The 21885-nt window shown below is 39.8% G+C and overlaps 1 protein-coding gene across 1 annotated transcript; it reads right to left on the reverse strand.

Annotated features, from left to right (window-relative positions):
• Positions 1 to 5007: 5007 nt before the first annotated feature.
• gaa2 (alpha glucosidase 2) lies at positions 5008 to 21010 on the reverse strand. The gene is made up of 21 exons (XM_033624736.2): positions 20849 to 21010; positions 19516 to 19627; positions 17356 to 17931; positions 17017 to 17162; positions 16286 to 16451; positions 15740 to 15836; positions 15063 to 15182; positions 13738 to 13856; positions 13513 to 13644; positions 13322 to 13432; positions 13075 to 13188; positions 12900 to 12984; positions 12680 to 12797; positions 11130 to 11263; positions 10179 to 10330; positions 9898 to 10046; positions 9679 to 9820; positions 9472 to 9570; positions 9173 to 9337; positions 7879 to 8025; positions 5008 to 6967 (listed from the first exon to the last, which is right to left on the reverse strand). Exons 2-21 carry the CDS (start codon positions 19606 to 19608, stop codon positions 6902 to 6904), a joined length of 2931 nt encoding a protein of 976 aa, XP_033480627.2. The 5' UTR covers positions 19609 to 19627; positions 20849 to 21010; the 3' UTR covers positions 5008 to 6901.
• Positions 21011 to 21885: the final 875 nt, after the last annotated feature.

The raw sequence follows: 21885 nt of genomic DNA on the forward strand, positions 1-21885 counted from the left end.
ATGAAGTTTTTTCCACTTCCTCAAATTTTAAGAAAATTTGATAAATATTTCAATATCCCCTAAAATGTTTTTCTTTCTCTTTGCTGCACCGATCAAGATTTCACTAATCAAACACTCAACGCTCAAGGCCATTGGAGTACAGTGAACTCATTGTCATGTTCAAGAAACCAGTTTGAGATGATTTGAGCTTTGTGACAGGGTGCGTTATCCTGCTGGAAGTAGCCATCAGAAGATGGGTACACTGTGGTCATAAAGGGATGGACACGGTCGGCAGCAATACTCAGGTAGGCTGTGGTGTTTAAACCACGCTCAGTTGGTACTAAGAAAACATCCCCCACACCATTACACCACCACCAGCACCAGCCTGAACCGTTGATACAAGGCAGGATGGATCCATGCTTTCATGTTGTTTACGCCAAATTCTGACCCTACCATCTGAATGTCGCAGCAGAAATCAAGACTCTCTCTTTTTCCAATCTTCTATTGTCCAGTTTTGGTGAGCCTGTGTGAACTGTAGCCTCAGTTTCCCGTTGTTAGCTGACAGGAGTGGCACCTGGTGTGGTCTTCTGCTGCTGCTGTAGCCCATCTGCTTCAAGGTTGGACGTGTTGTTAGTTCAGAGATGGTCTTCTGCAGACCTTGGTTGTAACCAATGGTTATTTGAGTTACTGTTGCCTTTCTATCATCTTGAACCAGTCTGGCCATTCTCCTCTGACCTCTGGCATCAACAAGGCATTTTCACCCAGAGAACTGCTGCTCACTGGATAGTTTCTCTTTTTGGGACCATCATCTGTAAACCCTAGAGATGGTTATGTGTGAAAATCCCAGTAAATCAGCAGTTTCTGAAATACTCAGACCAGCTCGTCTGGCACCAACAACCATGCCACGTTCAGACTCACTTAAATCACTGTTCTTCTTCGTTGTGATGCTCGGTGTGAACTTCAGCAGGTTGTCTTGACCATGTCTACATGCACTGAGTTGCTGCCATGTGATTGGCTGATTAGCTATTTGCGTTAACAAACAGTTAAACAGGTGCATCTAATAAAGTGGCCGGTGAGCATATATTACTCTGTGTAGGTGGAAGGGATAACTCATAGTGATGGAAATTATCACCCACTTTTGAAGTTCCTCTAAACTTTACAGAGCTTTTTAGCATCTTTCACTTTCTCTCTTATAAACTCTGCTACAGTTTTCAACAATAAAAGTCTGATAAAGCCACTGTACACTACCTGCTCAGCACCACACAGCACACACAAAGCACAGCTGGTGAATGTAGTGGAGCATTTAGCTGCTAAAGAGCCTATAAGATATTTTTCTAAGGGGGTGTGTGGACACAACAACTTACAAGTGATCCTTTACAGTTTCGTTTGCTGCCCCCAGGTGGCCAAATAAGTCAATTAATGCTGCTTAAAAGTGAGTTTGATTCACTTTAAAATGCATCTCTGGTGCTTGAAATTTGGACCTTGCTGCAGTGATGCAGAAGTGCACTGTGACAACACAGTTGGGTTGGCCAGAGGAAGGCAGTGATTTTCAGTTTCACTTTTCACATTTGTGGTTTTATGCAAAATTTAGATGCAAATTTAAACTTGTGGAAACTTTGTTATTAAAATTAAGTACTGGAAGCTTGTGCAGCCATGTAGGAGACATATACTCCTGTTTTTTCTCTCGTTTAACAATTTTATTAATGATGATTTACATGAACTTGTCCCTAGATGTTTTGACAGTGACGTCTTTAAATGACATATTAGTCACCATGATTTGACACATCGTTTCCATCTCTATGTCAGGGGTCAAACTGTTTTTATCTATATTTACACTCATCAAATGACCATCATGACACATGTTAGTTGTCTGCCAGAAGCTAAAGTTTGGGCCTTAAACCATCAATGATGAATTAAAGCTTTAGATTATCAAGATAATCTGACGGCGGAGGGAAATTTACGGGACTTTCAAAACAGAACTGGATTCTGTAACAAGTAGATAATGATTAAAATGTTTTGTTTACATAGCTCACACACACAAACACACACACACACACACACACACACACACACAGGCAGCTTCCTTTAACCATACAGAAGAGAGCAAATAGAAAGGAAAAGTAAGAAAAGTATATCTGATAAGGGGGTAAATATTTGGCTGGTTGTTACACAGGGCATGTCAGCAAGCAGCAGACCTCAGGTGTAAGTGTGGAGGCCAAATACAAAATCATGAGCACTAACTGAACAATCTGTTGTTTTCCTTTATGAACAGTTTTGACTGTCCATGCATAATTCGACTTCACTTAATTGTTACAGAAATCTAACTCTAACAACAAATCTAGTCCTAAATTATCCTCAAAGAAGTGAGGGCTTGCCAAAAATAACTTAGGCTTCAACACTGGTGGTCTTGGTGGAAAGAATATATGTGAATAATGAGGAGCAAACATGTACACCATAAAATGTATGTAGCAGAGGACATCAACAAACCTAGACATTTACACCATAAATTGATGCAGAAAATGCACAAATTGGTGCACAAAAATCGCCTAGAATGCAGGAAATTGTGTGTGATGCTCAAACTTTTCTTGCGGAGGACCCCCAAACCCCGTTTCATATGCCCCCACCCCTCCAAGCTGTAACAAACCTTGACCCTTGTACATTAAAAGAGCTGTAGTTTGTGTTGTGCACAAGTTTGAGACTCACTCGTGTTAAAAAATAAACCCAGACGGACAGAAAGGGAAAGTAACAATGAGGCTGTTTTTAGCCTTTTTATGACCCCCAAGACTCTCTTGCACAATAAACATCTCACAAATTAAATCAAATTAAACCCACTTCATTTTACAACAACATGTAACTGGCATTGTTTTGTTTTCTGAAGCACACTTTGCAGCTTCCTGTATGAATTATGCAATAAACAGGACTCATGTTCAGACTGAAACACTATCTGGCAACAATGGATTGGTCAACATAGAAACCCTGACACTAAATCACTCTTTGCTTTTATACATTTCCATTCCTCCCACATGTGCATTAGGAACACGGTTGCTCAAATCAAACATGTACAGAATCCCTTTATAGTCCTGTGAAGTCCTGTACTTTGTCCCTCTCTCCACATGCCGACCATACAAACACCCCCCACGCACAAATACTTAATCCTCCCAAATCCAGACAGGAAATGCCCTCGTCAGTAGAGCAGAATGCTTTTGACAGACCCCCGTTGCTCTCTCTCCATGCTCTCTCCTCCCCCTCCTCTGAATGATATATGTGCCCTCCACAAACTGCCATCTGGAAACAGTTAGCCTGTGAACGTTTGCACAGAGCCAATAAAAACATGTCTATCTATCGCAAGTCTATCAGTGGTGGAGGATAATTCAGCCCTGCTATCAGAGGGGGGATATGGGACAAGTTGTTTGCTTTCACTTACTGGAGCTGGTGTGTGTGTGCGTGTGTGTGTTTGGGACAATCAAATACTTGTTTAGTGTCATGACTCATGAGATCCAGTCAAACTCTTGGCGTAGCTTCAGTGCTTCTTTCAGAGTTCACAGCTTGTTTTCTGGTTAGTTTCTATGGATGGCAACACATGCGAGGCATTCATTATGCAATGTTCAAGAGACAAGCTAAATTAGTTCAGCCCTCACATAAAGGGTAATCAGTGAAAGAGGATGTGATGAAAAAGAGGCATTAGAATCGCTGATACTGTGAAAACAACAGGAAGAATATTTGAGACATTTATTTATATTAATACTGGACATGTCTGTTCATTTGAGCCGACGCAGACGAGGACTTTAACCTTAGTAATTGCAGTAAAATAGATAAGGTGAACACTAACCACACATCTTGCAGCTGCAATTCACTCTAGAACAATAGGTATTATAAGATAAGATGGCCATATTTCAATATTACGGTAAAACTGACTGTAGTTTAACCCCATGCTCTTGGTTACTAAGCACTTTGGACCTTTTGTGAATTAAATACCTCGTTCAAAGATGCTTTCATTAGAGCAATACAGAGAGGGAAGAGGATTTGTTCTTTTTTCAGCAATAAAATCTGATAAATATCCCATCTTTTGCAGCCTTTGGGGAAAGAACACTATCTGGTATGAGGAATGATAACAGTCATCATCAGAGCATTGAGAAATTGTGTCCTCTAGTGGTGCATGTGCTCCAACACCTCAGGTTAAGATACAAATGCAGGCAAGAGCAAAATAAATGCACTGATATATGTATTAAATGTATTGAAATAAAATCTGTCGATAGCAACAGGCACAAATTTATAGATTTCGCAGAAAATGAAATGAATTAAATGATTTTATAATGACGATTCTTATACCTAATATTTATTTGTCTAGTCATTTCATTAACTTTTTTTTTAAGATATTTTTTAGAGCATTTTTGCCTTTAATTGATAGGATAGTGATATGTGTGTGTGGGGGGGGGGGGACGACGACATGCAGCAAAGGGCCACAGGCTGGAGTCAAACCTGGGCCACTGCGGCAACAGCCTTGTACTGTACATGGGGCGCCTGTTCTATCCACTTAGCCACTGACGCCCCCATTTTATTAACTTTTATTGTATATTACGGAATTGTTTGATTTTATGATCTATGGACACATTGCTGCTTGTTTTTTTTAACCGTGTCTTGTAAGGTGTCCTTGAGTGCTCTCAAGTGCTCTCTCAGGCACCTATAAATAAAATGCATTATTATTAACTCAAAAAAAAAAAAAAAAAAAAAGCATGAGTTTTCTTTGCCTTGAATCTTTAAAGATATACTTTTAAGGATTTTCCAGACTGCAAGCAGCAGGCATCCAAGAGACACGGCACAAAAATAAGGCAATAAGTGATGCAAAACTCCAAAAAAGATTGATTTGGGATTAGCTTTTACTTTCACTGACCGCCTTTACAAACAATAACCCACAATCCTGCTTAGTATATCTTTAAGGTGACAACACATTCAGATCAATGCAATTCTTTGTTTTGTTGCCCCAGAAGACGTCCGTCATAAAACAGAAAAAAGACAGTAGCACTCCAGTAGTTTTCACATTGTTCATATAATTCAATTAAAGCAATTACACAAAAATTCCAACACAAGGCTTCATGATAAAATACAGCAAATTTTTAGTCACAATTTCAGATACTTTAACACAAATGACAGTAAAATCTACTCTGTTTCGATGTCTTTACATGCTGACAAATGTTCGGGTAGTCTGCTTTACAGCACACATGCATCAACAATTGGCTTTGAGAAGGTGCAAGCTTGTCACAGTTGGTTTTCTGTGAGAAAGGCTATAAATTCAAATCAAAATTTTCACAGCATCAAGGTCAAATTTAAGCAGAATGAACCTTGCTGATCTTGGAAACTTCCCTCAACCAGCTCCAGAAAAGCATCTGGCTTCAGGTTTTAGTAGCATTCTGCCTTTAGAGGTGTCAGACAACCAGACAGTTCACAGTGAAATGATTGCACGACACGTATGGCTGGTCTAGTATACCATAGTTATGCATTAAAGTAATCAACGTGCATAGCAGTTCTATGGTCATCAGCATTGAAAACAGGCTTACAATATAAAGCTGAACAAAGGATCATCTGGAACAACAAACCCAGTGACGCTCCCAAACACAAACAGGAATCATAAGGCACCTGTATCTACCTTTATAATACTGCAGCACTATTTAGTGCAAAAGTAGGCTGTAAACAGCATTTAAGCACAAACAACATATTAAATCAACTATATTCAGACTCAAGTTTAAAAAGGTAGATCATCCTCTTTCACTTATTGCACAGAATCTTTCTGCTAGAGAATTTTAAAAAATGCAGATTTGATCTACGAACTGAACTAAAGATGAAACTGCCACGATTTTTGTGTGAATCAGATGACGGTACAGTGATAAGTTATCAGCCATTAAATTAGATTTTCCACACAGAAAATTAAAGCAGTGTCCAGACTACTGTAGGCCAGTGGTTGTGTATTGTCTAAAAAACCTTCATGGGGTTTTTTGTCCATTGTTTGAAACGCCGCACTGTAAATATAATTAACACTAACTTGACCTCACTCACTCCAGTACTTGTTTATCTGTTCATCTTTTCGGACAGACGGACAGATTGTTTTGTCTCTGTACTCCAGCACATTAGCTATGAAATGAAACAATGACTTTGAGGTTAAAGTGCTAACTCTCAGCTTTAATTTGAGTGTTTGCAAACACATCAGGTGAACTATTTGGAATTGTAGCACTTTTTTTATGTAGAGCCCACTCAAACAAAAAGGTCTACAAGTCCTACACTGTCCACTAAAGCTGAGTATTGTTTAAAAAATTACAATACCAGTACCAACACCAACACCTTTAAAGTGATACAGATACCAACAGAGTACCTTGTTTGAAATTATCCTTCCACATTTTACACATCTTATTTTGTTAGATGCCACAGGTGTGTAGTATTGCCATGCTTTCAAATGTTTGGGTGGCATCCCAGCATGCTGAACTGACAACTCTGTCAAATGCTTGCTCGACTTCACCACACCATGTACTGTATGGGATGTAGACGCCACGGTAGTGGGGCAATCACACGTTGCATTACATTTAACAACGCTTGTGGTGAATTGTTGTGGAAAAAAACGGTCATATTTTTTTCTAGATCTGAGTACAAAAAGGATCGAATGCAGGTATTGTTTGACTATAGGTTTTGATACAACTTCGCACTAGGTTATTTCAGTCGATATCTCAAGTTATCAACTACTGATCCCCAGCCCTGCTGTTCACCTGTTACAAATGTGAAGCTTAGCACTTAAACCTCAGTTAGTGTTCCCTTTAATGTTCTGGCGTACAGAGCCAAAACATCACTGTCCTAACACTCACAGACTGCACTTTGTGCCAGCTTGTGTCTTCGACCGCCAACAGAAAATAAAACCAACGATTAAAGAGTGTCTGATTCAGTACAGCCAGCTGATGGTGAAGTTCTGACTGAGGTTGAGACCAAGATCTGCAACTGTTAACACCTGTGGAGAAAAAACACATTGCTTCAGTGTTAAGAGTTTCTTCATTCTGATAAAATGAGGAGCCACTATAAAGCCTGTACACTAGATCTGCTTTTAATTTAAACAATAAATGTGCTGCATGTGCGTACTGTAGCTACAGAAGGATTCAGCTCTGTATTAAAACTCCAACAAAGGCCACTGCTGTCACACAGAGGTGGAAAGTAACTAAGTACATTCACCCAAGTACTGTAGCTAGGTACAGTTTTTCCAGTCTTATACTTTATTTTTTGTATTTACATTTTATGGCCCATACTCCACTGCACTTATTTCACAGCTATCGATACTTCAAATTGAGAGTTTTACAATAAAAAAAATGCAGAATCTTTGTGATTACACAATATATTGCATTGCTTTAGATTTAACTGTCAAAAATCATGCAGCAGTTACATTTTGAATATTTAAGTACTGCTTACATGTGTGAACAACAATGATAAAGTAACGTAATGATACAGCGTAGCACTGACATGGACCAAATGAGAGCTTTTACCTTTCATACTTAAAGTACACTTTGTTGCCCATCCTCTGTGTACCTTTACTTAAGTGCAGTTTTGAATGCAGGAGTTTCACTTGTAATTGAGTATTTTTGTAGTCTGGTGTTGCTACTTTTACTTGAGCAAATGGTATTAATACTTCATAAAACCTTGCTGATGCATAAATGTGAAATAAACAAAGCTACAGCTAAGCAATGACAGCTGATAAACAAAAAGATGCCTACAGCAAGTAAAACTAACAACACTAACTTCATCTTATGCTTAATTAAATGCAAGACCACAGTATTTTAAAGGCTAAATCCACTTATGCCAACTTCATTATGCTTTAGTGACTTATCGTGAACATGAAGCACAACAATAGTCTGTTCAGCGTGACCTCACCTGGTTGGTTCTGTAGGTGAACGCTGCATCTTGGGAGTTCACCAGCACTCTGCTTGGCGGTTGCTTCACACCATAGAAGGAGGCCGTCTCGACTGTGATGTAAGTGGCCTCCACGTTGCTATGGAGCACCTGTGATGTCATCACATTCTACAATATAAGCAGATGGATGGGCATAAGTTACATCGCAACATATTTTAATGAGTATTTCTTCAAAACTAGACATTAAAGCTGCACAAATCCATATTTGTGTATTAATATCAGTCAAATGACTATATGTAATGTGAAAGGGGCTACTCATAGTGATGAACCTACAGAGAAGTACCACCCGACTGCAATTCCCCCAGCTCTGTGGAGCATTTAGCCTCTTTCTGGTAGTTGTTTTGATTTTACATCCCACAGCTTTAACTGTTCTGATTCAGTGTCACCGCTCTCATCAACCCCATTTTGAACCCCAGCTGTTTTCATTTCAAGAAAGCCCTGATAAACCAACTGTACATTACCTGACCAGCACCACACAGAAGACAGATAAAGATAGCAACTAGCTGACAATTAGCTGCTACAGAGCCAGATATTTCCCTCAGGAGTTGGTAGGGACCAGATCAGAGGTAAAAGTGAGTAAAAATTGGATCTGGTGTTCAAAGAAACCAATCAAAATGAATGCTAATGCTGCATTAATATGTGCTTGAGGTGGCTGTTGGCTAACACATTTGTTACAACTACTTGAGAGGATGATCACATACAGTATATGTTTTGTTGACAGCATGTTCAGCTGCCCCAAAACAAGTGGCCAAAACATTAAAACTGCAGCTTTAAATTCCTGCCCAGTCTTTTACTGCTATTGGCCAATTACACACAATGTGCTTGATATGAAATTATGAGTGAGTGTCGCAAAAATACTTTAAAGATTAACCATTTTCAATTATTTTAACATCAAATGTCAGAACCTAAAAGCTTCTCTCTAGAAAGGCAATATTACAGCAAAGATATGGGCATTAATGGGCTTCACTGTAGAGGATGAGACTTAAGCCTCATTAGACCAGCATGCATTGCTGCTACAAAGTATGTTTTGGTTAAGTAAGTTTCTCTTCATCTACACACATAACCTTGAGCTACATCACACAAGTTCAGACACAGTTTGTGAGGGTTTTAAAACGGGCAGAGAAATGTGGGTAATCACAGACTGAATCACATAATGCAGGGTGGGATGAGGAAGTGGTAGTGACACTGAGGGTGGGTTTTGTTTGTTTGTAAGGCAAAAAAAAAAAAAAAAAAAAAAATAGCTGAGTGTGAGCACCTGTGAGACATTGAAGATGATGTAGGCGTACAGATTGTTCTCGTAGGTGTCAATGGTCTCTCCGTCATCCCAGAACAGATCTCCACTGGCTGAGCCATCGTCAGAGAGAGCTGAGACCAGATGGAGAGGCTGACCGCTGCTTACCCACAGGGTCAGGTTGGGGGCCTGTACAGATAAACATGGAGAGAGAAAAACAAATGTGAAATCATACATTGAATAAGAGCCTGTAAGGTGAGGAAATTCGGAATCAGCCTGGAAAAAAACAAAATAATGTAATTTGAGTCAAAAATCCTTTTAACCTGTGTTGGAATAACAGAGCCCTCACGCAAATGCAGGTTGATCTTATCTAGGGGTGCCTGGAGTTGAACGTCTTCGCCCTTGCTGCGCAGAGAGTCACCCTGTGGAGTAGAGGACCCCATGTGACCATAAGTACACTATTCACACCACACTGTTCCCAACTCACAATGCACTGTGCTGAATACTGATAGTGTGAGTGTGGGTCTTACCGTGTAGTAGTCATACCACAGACCCTCTGGGAAGTAACCATCCACATAGGTGACTCCAGGATCCAATACTGGTGTCACCAATAAACTCTTCCCCCACAGGAACTGTTTGTCAATTCCATAGGTTTTTACATCTTCTGGGAACCTTTGGAGTGCACAGAAGTTAGATACAGTAAGGCAAACATCTTCCTGATCCAGACAAAATAACAATCAAACACTTACTCAAACATTATCGGCCGTGCGACAGTGTGTCCGTGTACATGTGCATGATGGAAGAGAGTGTAGAGGACGGGGAAGAGAGAATAACGCAGCAGCAAAGCCTGCTTCATGGCTGTACGAGCCTGAGGGCTGAACGCTGTTGGGTCTTGAGACTGTAAATTAAAGAAAAGAAAAGAGTTAAAGAAAAAAGTAACATCCCAAAAACGAGTGAAGGACAGACTGGCTCCTGAGTATTTTTACCCACTGTGCTTTGTGACGTTGGAGCCACGACCTTAAGATCTTACCTTCATGTCGATGGCATTGTGGTTTCGTGTAAAGGGATAGAAAGCTCCCAGCTGCGTCCAGCGGACACACAGTTCCTCCTGCGGCTCCTCGCTGAAGCCACAGATATCTGCTCCCACCAACGGGATGCCCAGAAGGTTAAAGGTCAACATACCTAAAGGAGACAAAAGAGAGTTGTGCAACGTCAAGATAACATGGAAAGGAGAGATTTGGAAAAGGTCAATATTAAAGGAACACTAAAATGACAGAGAACCATTAATGAAATATTAAATGGACGACTTAAAACACAATTCTAGGAAATCTAAAAATAATACACCAGTGTGGGTGTTACTCTTCTTCCTCATTGTGCTGTAGTCGACAGAGTAAATACAGAGTAGTGTGTGCAATAAAACTTGTGTAAGTACCTCATGAAACTATAACACAGATCTTTAGAAACACACAACCTTCAAATTAGCAGTTAAAATACAACGTTAGTGTGTCATAAAATCCTATAAATATATTCCAAATTGCTGACTAGTTTGCATTTGTTGAACAACATGGCTATCACTCAAGGCTGCATTCATTCATTTTGGCCACTTTGGCAAACATGATAACACACACAGAGACACAGAGCATTCATTCATTTAGAGTCCTTTTTTTGTGATTTTGCTCTGTTTTGATCTGATCTACGAAAAATAAGTTGTGGTGCTCATGATTAAAGAGGACTTTTGTTGATTTAGGGTCAAAACTGTTTTTAAATGGCCAGATCAAGGTTGGAAAAGTGAAATGTTAATATCAGAATAAAGCAGAACATAAAACTGTGTGTGTGTGAGAACAATTGGCAGAGACAACAGAAAGTAAGATATGTTTTCTCTATTCCACCAAATTTATGTTTTATTCATTTGAAAGTTAAAACATGGCTGGCAGTTATTTATTCAGTCTGCTTCTGTGTATGTGTAATGTATGTGTCTAACCTGCTATAGAAGTGTACAGGTCTTTCCACTGGCTCCTGTTGTCTCCCAGCCAGTGACCTGAATACATCCCCTGACTGGGGAAGGTGGAGCGAGAGATTACAAAAGGTCTCTTTGCCAAGATCCGCTTCAGAGCACTGGAAAATAAGACACATGACAAGAAAAAAAAAATCAGCCTTGCTGATGCTCGTCTAGTGTACAAAGTGATTAATGATCTAGCTGCTCTTCCATTAGAAGAGTTCATACAACTGTGCTCAGACACTGGGAGGACATCTAGGACGACCAACAGAGGCGACTGTGCAGTACAGCTCAGATCTCTGAGTTTGGTAGATCAGTTTTATCTGTTAAGAGTTAAAAACTATTGGAACTCAGTACCAAGTGAGATAAGACAGTGCAACAGCTTTGTTGGTTTCAACCCAATCATGAACCCATCACACATGAACTCAAACACTTGATCTAACATTATGAAATCTTCTTATATCTTAATGTTGTAGTTTTATTATTGTTGTTGTGGTGTCTTAGTGCTGTATTGTTGTTGCTGTTGTTGTTGTTGAGATGACTTGATGTTGTGTTGTCTTGCTACTGTTATTCCTGAAGCCGTTGTGTCATGAATATGTTATATTTTGTAATTGTGTTTTTTAAATAATAGTGTGGTTTAGCAGAGAAATTATTCTTTGTTTCCTACTCAGGGACTACAGATGAAAATGAGCTTATAGCTAACTCTGGTGCAGCTAAGTGGCTGTGCACTGTCGCTGTTAAATAAATAAATAAATAAAAGACAGTGAACAGGCAGATTTAAGGAAAGGGCATAACTACTCATCTGTCCGGATTCATATATGTGGTGAGGACTAAGGGATTAAGTGCATTTTTGTGCTGCAATGGAAGTTATCACTATACTGACGTATGATTCTAGTGATTAAAATATCCAGTGAGAAACACGTATGTTATCTAACATATCTATGTTACTGCGAAGAAGCTACATATTCTAAAAAAAAACATGGATGCTTCACACATCTTCAACACGGAGATCTGTACAATCAGCACAGTGTCAAGGTGAACACCAAAGATAAGAGTCACCAATTCAGATTCTGACCAAATGTCTCCCCCGCTCTTCCTGAGCTATGACGCTAATCGTGTCCAGAAAAGTGTTTTTGCAGAACATTATAATGCCACAGTGAAGCTGACCTTTGACCTTTTGGATATAAAATGTCATCATTTTATCCACTTAAGACATTTGTGTGAAATTTTGTCATAATCAGCGTATGATATGTTATGGCCAAAAACATATTTTGTGAGCTCACATTGAACTTAACCTTTGACCACCAAATTCTAATGAGTTCATCCTTGAGTTCAAGTGGACGTGTTGTGTGCCAAATTTGAAGAAATTCTCTCTAGGTGTTCTTGAGATTTTGCGTTCACGAAAACAGGATGAACTGACAACCTGAAAACATAATTCTTCTGGCCACAATTGTTGCTGGTGCAGAGGCAGCAGTGTTCAGCATTGTATCTTTGTTGTGTGTGTGTGTGTGTGTATGTGTGTTATAGGTCTTGACCTTGCAGACGCCTTAGCTTCCATAAGTCCATAGAGGCTGTGCATGTTATAGTGTATAGACTGTTTTTGCTGTGCAGTGGCACACACAGTTTTGCCTCTCAGCAAACCTCCAAGTACTCCTGAAAGGAAAGAGACACAAATTTACATTTTGACAATCACATGTACTCTTAAATTTTGTGTAGGTTATGTTTGTTGTGTGATTTGTTCTTGAGATTTCCCACCGGGTGTGTAAGGAGGATTTTCAAGACTGTTTGATGGACAGCCCTTGGTGGACCCATCCAGGAAATTTGACGGTTCGTTCATGTCCTAAAGTGAAATGAGGCAAAAGTCAGGGTGAAGACATCATGACCTGAAGAGAGCCATTACTTTAATAGTATCTCCCATTTCAGCACTTACAATCCATAGTCCATCAAATGGCACCTTCTCATGGAACCTCTTAAGGTTGTCGTACCACCATTCATGAGTCACATCATCAGAGAAGTCAGGATATGCCGTCAGACCAGGCCACACCTGGAGGGAGGGACAGAGAATTTTATTTCTAATACACCCTCAACATTTACTACTGACAGCAGAAGACAGAGTGGAGGGTAGTAATTGTGTCCTGGAATAATCCCATTCGTGAAATATCATCACCGGGTCTCACCTTCCCAATAAGTGTTTTTCCTTCCGCATCTTTAATAAAAACATCCCTCCTCAGCCCTTCATCATACGGCCAGTATGAGCCCTCAGGCTGAGAGCTGCTGATACCTGGGTCCTGCAGGTAGAGACATAACTGTCATACAAGCAAGCCAAAGCAGACACAACACAAACATTTAAAAGCAAACTCCTACGTACCAGGATTATGACGTAGCGCTGGTCATGAGCGTGCAGGTCCTTGACTAGATCAGGCAGTGTGGCGAACTTTGCTGAGTCATAAGTGAAGTCCATAAATTGGTCCATGTAGTCAATATCATTCCACTGGACATCCTGTGAACAAATCAACGTTTAAATCATTTATTTCACATAAAAACGAAGGAAAAAAATGCAAACAGACACACAATCAAAATGGGTCAACTTTACCTGGGGTATCCCATAATTCCTCAAGCTCTTGACAACCTCCCAGGTAGAGTCGCTGGTGTTGTAACCCCAGCGACAGAGGTGGTAGCCTAAAGCCCAGTAGATGGGCATCGCTGGGTAGCCTGTAAAAACATGGAGGGATGAAGAGGGGGAGAGGAATGAGGAAATCATCAGTAACAAATGCAGGAAATAAGACTATCACAGGGCTGACACATAGAGACAGACAACCATTCATGCTCACATTTACACCTACAGACAATTTAGAGTCACCAATTAACCTGCATGTCTTTGGACTGTGGGAGGAAGCCGGAGTACACGGAGAAAACCTACACTGACACAGAGAGAACATGCAAACTCAGCAGAAGCCAGACCCATAAAGTAAAGACCATAAGGACAAACCTAAACAGCAAAGGTCTGTAGAGCATTTTTACTTTTCTCTGTGGATCAGTGTCATACTTGAGTAGGGTAGCCAGTGAAGTCTGACTTTCAAGAGAGCGTTGTAAATAATGGCTTCAGTTCCCTGTCAGAAATCACTGTCTGACAGAAAGGTAAAGCAGTGAAAATATTCTAAACATAACATTAACTTGGTGATATTATTTTTTAGCTGGCTAAAATATGGCTGCTGTCTCCATCCACTGCATTAAAATGCTTATTTGCTTATCTTCTGTGGCGGTACTCTTGCCTGCTTCTCTAAACTAGGGGCGCGCAGACTGACACCTACTGTAGGTAATACAGTGACTATGAATAAGGAACTCATATAACCCCACTTCAAAAGATCCAAACTATCCCTTTAAGCAACCTGAAGCTGTTTGTGTCTGTGAAACCTAGAGCAGTGATTCCCAACTGGTGGGTTGAGGTCCAAAAGTGGGTGAGACACTTTATTTTAAAGTACAGTGAATTTCCAGCACAAAGCTTTCATTTTGAAGTGCCATTTTGTACTGTAGAGTGAGTGACTGACCTACAGCTACTTGACAGACAGCAAACTGGCTCAATGACATGGACAAAGCTCATAAGACACTGAATTTATTAAACTATGTGGACCTCGAACTAATGACTAATCTAGACCCTGTGGTTGGACCACTTGGGAACCACTGCACTAGAGCATGTCTTTTAATGTTTATTTTATTCATCCATGTTTGATACAAAATCAAATAATGGATTGTAGCAACTGTTCAACCCCCAGAGTGACTGAAACTCTCTTTTTAAGTGAGTAACAGCTGCAAAATGCAACTCTGAAAAGTAGTCTGTAAGACAGGGATGTGCTATCATCATATAGCTACTGTACACAACATTCCCACGTGACCTCACCCCCACAAACTCCTACTGACCTATGACTTCCACATACTGTTCAATCACTGCAGCAGGGTCAGGACCAAGGAAAACATAAAAATCAAGGATTCCTCCAATAGTACGCCAGGTGAGCGCTGGGGCGGGCTGGAGGATCACATCTGAAGAAACAGAAAAACTAAGGATGAACATTTGTTAATTGGAAGTTAATTCTTCACAGTGAGCTTTAATTAGGGACCACTGAGAGCACGCCTACAAAGCTAGCGAGCAAATAAAGAAAGTACAGAGGATATAATGAGTGACTAAGAATACATGTACAGCTATGTAAATATTTTTAAGTAAGTGGCTGATTATCCCTGCTCTGTAACATCTCTCATGATGACGAAGGGAAACCAATAAAATTAAACATTATCTACATTTACAAACCTATTCAACCGTTCAGTAAGCAGCACTCAGTATCTCCATTAGGAATACTAATGAAATACAGCGTGACCTCTAAATGACCTCTTTGCATAACACTAGAAAATTCATATTTCTTGACACTGTAGTCACGCTTCTGTGAAACTGCACAAACTGCCATTTAAGGACTTCTGTTTTTTATAAAGTTGCTTAATGGTGTCATATGAACAGCTGTGTGACTTTAACAATCAGCTGCTAATGTGTATGACTGCACGTAGTGAAACCTTAAGTGGAAGTATCTGGCGTCTAGCAGACTGACCCATTGCGTTGCTGTTCAGCAGGAAGACGCCGTGTGCGTTCCCTCCATCCTCCATCGCCAGGTAAAATGGATGAGCTCCATATAAGTTTGTCTGTTCCTACATCGTAGAGAGGAACACATTTTCGTTTATCTTATTTGTACAAAGATGAATTGCACATTCAATAAAGATGTAATCCTAAGTAGAAAGATCCTGAATGTCACTGAAGGAAAAACATCGGTTTAATATATGATGGCTCAGTTCCATTAAGTGTCCCAGGAAGCTATTCCAGTGAGCCAGCATGCACAACAAGACCTCTCTTAGGTGGAATACAGCCATCATTGCTTCTATTAAATACACCTGTGCTTTTCGTGCCAAGACATGTCAAAATGTCTTCTGTGAAAAAGCTCTATCTTTCATGCTGACTCACTCTCACACCATCATGGCTTACTGGAACACATTAATGTTATAAATAATACTTATGCTTTTCCTACTAACATTTAAATGTCTGCTATCGTTTTAAACATTTGTGTCTAAAATGTTTGAGACCATAACAGGTATCGTCATACCATAGGAGGCACATCTCTGGCCCACATGGTGAGTGTGTTCCAGTGGACATCGTGCAGGAAAGTGGAGCGGTGCTCGCCCAGCCCATAAATGAACTGACTGGGCAGGGCGGTGGATAACTGGAGAAACTGATCCGCATAGAAGAGAGGAGCCGCTGTGGTGTTCAGACTGAAAGGAAACCGTTGAAAGGAGACACAGTATTATAACGTTAATTATTACATAACAAGATACAGTGGATTATTTTCACAACTGGATGTGCCTTAAAAAAAATACTTCACCCGCAGAAATTACCATTTGTATATCAAGTGCTCACCACGTGTTACACTGAATTTTATTGCATGCCTCTACAGTGACTGGAGAATCCAAAAAAGGCAAATATTCCTGAAGTACTGACCATACAGCTGGATAAATGAGACTGGGATTATACTGCCCGAGTTGTGTGAGAGTTTGTGAACAAATGTTTTGATATAGTTTTGCTGCTGTTAAGCGCAGCCCCCTTTTACTTCAATTCATGAGGAATGTTTGCCTTTTTGGATTCTCTGTTCACTGTCGGGGCATGCAAGAAAAACAAAGTTTTCTCGGAGAATTCAACCTAACATTTTGTGAGTAATTGAAAGACAAATGATGTGGGTAAAGTATTCCTTTAAGAGTTTCTAGTATACTATAGAGGTTAGATTGTGATCATCACACCTTCTTTACCCATCCTAAAATAGCGTATTCAAGTCAGACTTACAGCACTGCACCTGTGGAGCTCCTCTTCACAATGAGCCCAAATGGCTCCTTTGAAAGCTCTACTTTGTAGGCTGGACTTTTGGCCTTCTTGGTGGCAGCGGGAACAGAAATTGGAACCTCAAATCGTGAACTGGAGGGGTCTGTAATCTAGATTAAGAAACATAACAAAAACAAACAGACCAGAGAATTTATAGTGGTGTGTAATTAAAACTTTATCAGCTGACCTATGAACAGTTTATGACTGCTTTACACCCACCTGGTTGAATAAAAAAGGATTGGCACTGATCGTATTAGGCAATAAATTTGTCGTTTGCTTACATGAATGATGAGTGTCACTCACCCTGACTCGTAGCCGTGTGTCTGTCTCATAACGTATCTCCACCTCTAGAGAGAGAATATCTGCTGGGTAGTAGGTCTTCACCTCCCTTACGAGTGTACCTTTCTGTCCCAGCACTGTGTCGTTTATTGACACAAGCGAGTAAGAGGGGAAATCCTGGGGATAGAAACACCAAGGGATACCATTTCTCCCTGATGGGCGAGTGGCAGAGGACGAGGGGGAGGATGCAGGGATAAAGCAACAGTTTCTTGCCTCACACAACTCTCGGGTCACAACCACCCCTCTTTCAGGGTAGCAGTCAAACCTCCACGCCTCAGGGATTAAACTGCAAGCCTCACGGCGGGAAGCAGCCACAGTGTCGTTTACTAGTGTCTCTACTCGAGAGTCTGGTGTTTGTGCAGGGGCCGGTGACGGGGGTCTATGTGGCTGCTGCGTGGACGGTCGGTGCAACCAGAACATGGTACCCAGTAGCCAGCCTCCACAGAGGAGCAGCAACAGGCAGCCAATCACAAGGAAACCTGTGGTGACAGAGCATGCCGGCCTCTGTGGAAGCAAGGAGGCTTCCTCTGGCTCCGGCACCTTAAAACACAACAAGGAAATCAAATAAGACACACAAAAGCAATCAAGAGAAATCAGACTATTTTTTTGTACTGTAAAAAACTGCTGATCCTTGAGAGCTACCATGGGTTTTTTTTTTAAAATTTAACCAGGAAAGCCTCATTAAAGGGCAACACCAGTATTTTTCGACCTAGACCATACAGTATTTTCCCATGTTTTTGTGCCTCCATTGAGAGTGCTTGTTTTTGCAACTATCAGGCTCAGGTTGTTATTTTGAGTTTCTTACAACATTACAATAAGAACCCTACAGAGGAATGAAAATATTTTTCTATACCCTTTGCTTGTTCTGCTCTGTCTTGTGTCCAAGTCTCGCTGAAGGAGACGACTTGTTCTTAAACCTTGCAGACTTTTTTTTTTTTACGTTGTCAAAGTCTGCTAAATATTCAGCCACAACATTGAAAACTTTCAGATAAGGTTAAGCTATGCTTTCTGTACTCAAAAAAACAAACTATTAATGGCACTCATCTCTCCAACTCTCACTCAAGTATTAAGTCACCGCTCAAGAGATTTCGGAATGAGACTTCTCATTACACTGTAGACTGTTTCACTGCTGCTGGCTGCAGCGCTCTCTCAAAACTGGACCAATTCAAAAATTGTTCCCACGAGTCAGGTAGACACAAAAACGTGGGGAAATAAGGTTCAAGTTGATAAATACCTAAGTTCTACTTTAAAATAAAAATATCATCTTCAAGAGTGTCCAAAACAGGCAGCAGTGTTACAGACTAAAACATAAAAAATGGGAAACACAAACTCCTGAAACAATCTAAAGTGGCACCCTCAAAACAACCTAGAGCTGTCTCAAGCCATAACAGAGACAGACCGAAGGGCTCCAACTAAGAATTGTTTTCATTATCACTTATCACTTGTTTAGTCCAAAACCAACAATCATTTTGTTTCCTAAGAGCACGTTCAGCACCAGATACAGACTCCCCCGCTGTTCAAAAGAGTGCTACAAAAAATCATTCATACCCACAGCAATACAACTGAACAACTCCTCCCTCTGATCAAACTCATATGTACTTTGAACCATTCATCCTTTTTTACAAAGATACTTACTGTACTGTTTTTATACACCTTTTTATACCTTTTATTCACACCTTGTGATCTTATGTACTTTTAGGATTTTTCTTATTCAAGTATGTGTGCTGTGTTCTTGTGATGTGTGTCTTTTGTCATTCTTGCCCCTGCTGCTGAGGACATTTTAAATTCCCCCCGGGGATTAAATAAAGTATATCTATCTATCTATCTATCTATCTATCTATCTAATCACAACTCAAACAAAAGGCAACAAATCCTCACAGCTGAGAGGCTGGGACTGAGAAAACTATTCATTAGCTCTTAAGAAAATCAAACTACAACTATCAAACAATGAAATAATTAGACTAGCATGGCTAGATTTATAACATTGGCAGCCCAAATAAAGAGCATGAACTCTCTACATCAATTATTTAAATCTACAGAAAGAGACCAACAATTTGCACTTTTAAAACTGACTGCAGAAGGTTCAAGCCAGAGGAAGCGGTCTACATAAACACATGAACTCACTGGGACTTCTTCATGGACAGGACGAGGCTCTTCTGACAAAGCTGCATTGGAAAACTGAACATCTTCAGGGTTCAGCCGCTTGTACGACACCATCCTGACAGTGTATGCTTGTCTAAGTGAGCGGTTGAACATGTGAGAGACAGAAACAGAGACAGCACACAAAGTTCAGTTGGGTGGAATATCTCACTTCCTGATAATTGGAGCTGGTGGGAGAAGTGTGCATAAGAAGCGCTGAAGTAAAATGGATTTGATAGTTAAGTTTGATGATTTCGCTTTAGCACTATCAGAGACGAACGATGTAGGCTAACAGAGAGGAGATGGATGCATAAGACAAAAAATTCGGGGACTACAATGCAGTGGTGGAATTTAACTAAATAAAATTACTCAAGTACTGTACTTAAGTGCAGTTTTGAGGTACATAAACTTTTCTTGAGTATTTCCATTTTCTGCTACTTATACTTCTGGTCCGCTTTATTTGACAGCTTTAGTTACAAGCTACTTTGCAGACTCAGATAGATAACACAAAATATTATCAAGAAAAAATATGATTGAATAGTGTTGTTATGGATTTCAATAAAACTTTAATAATTATATACATAAGTTATGTCAGGATTTGTACTTGTAACAGCATATTTCTACACTGTGCTGTTACTAGTTTTACTTAAGTAAAAGATCTGAAAAAATCTTCTGCCATTGCTTTAATGGATTTTTAAAAGTTAGGGACTAAAAATGAGTATATAGTCAACACACACACACTAAGCATTTAAGCTGGGAAAAAAAAGCTCATACAAATGTGCCATTACACCGTCATAAATTACTATAATTACTATGTTTAATGTGTTTAACGATCATAACTGTACATAAAGTCAAGCTGCATCTTGTACTGCAGCATGTTTACCTTCATCTCGAGGGTACACATGAGAACATATCGTGTTTATATAGCTATACTTTTAAATAAAACCTAGCAATGCCTTGGTGTATGTCTCAAGGTCGAGGTATGACGAGGGCCCATACTGATATGGCATGATGAACACTGTCCGAGGAGCATTATGTTATACTTAGCTAACTACAGCTAGCCCTGCATTACTAAATCATGTGAATGTCAAAGTTCACCACAGACATTTGACGATTTAATAAAATACAGTTCAGCCTGTCAAGATAATAAGGTTATAGCAGTGAGGGGACATTAACTGCTGCCTGGAGCCTGACACAGTGGTACGTTACTGTAGCATTACAACGTTTATCAGTGTTAGCTAACTTTAACGGCAGTGTAACTTGAAGCTAACGCGAGCTAACGTTCGCTGACAAGGGCGTTAACATCAGCAGCACTTACCTGGATATCCTTTGAGTCTTACATACACAGAAGAATATAGTTTACACAGCAGCTTTCCGTCTAAATGAATGTATCTTTAGCTAAATAATCCGTAACGTTGAGAACCTCAACTGCCTGCATCGTGCGCGTCTGTTTATCTTCATGTCACATTCACTGTACATCGTAATTTATACAACTTCCGTTTGACAGCCTTTCTGTAAACTTAAAATGTCATTTAATGTGCTCATGTCGACAACGTTTTAAAATATAAAGACTGATAATACTTCATTTGTCATGTTGTCTTGTTCTTCTTCTTCTTCATTTTTTATTTTGCTAAATGAAGGGTTAAGGAGAAATGTGTCCTTGCCACGGTGCTGCCTTCAGGAGCAGCTCAGGGTCTTCTAAAACTTGTAAATCAACAGTCTTCTGTCATAAAAAAAAAAGAAGCACTTCATTTTATTTTCTGGGAACATTTAGCAGGCTAGTTTAATTACTAGTAGTCAAATTTCTCAGTGGTTCAAGAAATTAAACTGACATTGCTAAAATATTGGTTTAAAATGTCTCATATTGACTAACAAAATATACTGCACATAATCCTGGCCAGTGTTGGAGAGCAACTGGTTACATGCAATTAAATTACATCATTAATGCAATTGTAATCAGTTACAGTTACTGAGAATAAATATTTAATTAAATTACAGGTACAGGTATGTTGGTGATTACAAAAAGGGGTTACATCCAAATATAAGGTTTTCTGTAAAAAGTTTAAACATAGAAATTTTTTTTTACTCTGTTTCTTTGCATGTTTTTGCCCTGCAGGAAAACCTTCATTTGGCATAGTCTATTTCCAGACATCTTTCAGCTTTGATAATAAAGAAAAAATAAGGAGTGCTGCACTGGGTTAAGGCTCTGTGTAGTTAGTTGGGGGAAGAATGTAGGATGGGGCAACGAGTCACTTACAGATAAACAAACAAACAAACCAAAACAACACCTGACCAGCTCACTCAGTGTAAAAGTCCACAGTACAGGCTCACAGTCCAAACATGCATCTGAGGCAC

The sequence above is a fragment of the Epinephelus lanceolatus genome, chromosome 3 (genome assembly GCF_041903045.1).
Source record: "Epinephelus lanceolatus isolate andai-2023 chromosome 3, ASM4190304v1, whole genome shotgun sequence".
Taxonomy (NCBI): domain Eukaryota; kingdom Metazoa; phylum Chordata; class Actinopteri; order Perciformes; family Serranidae; genus Epinephelus; species Epinephelus lanceolatus.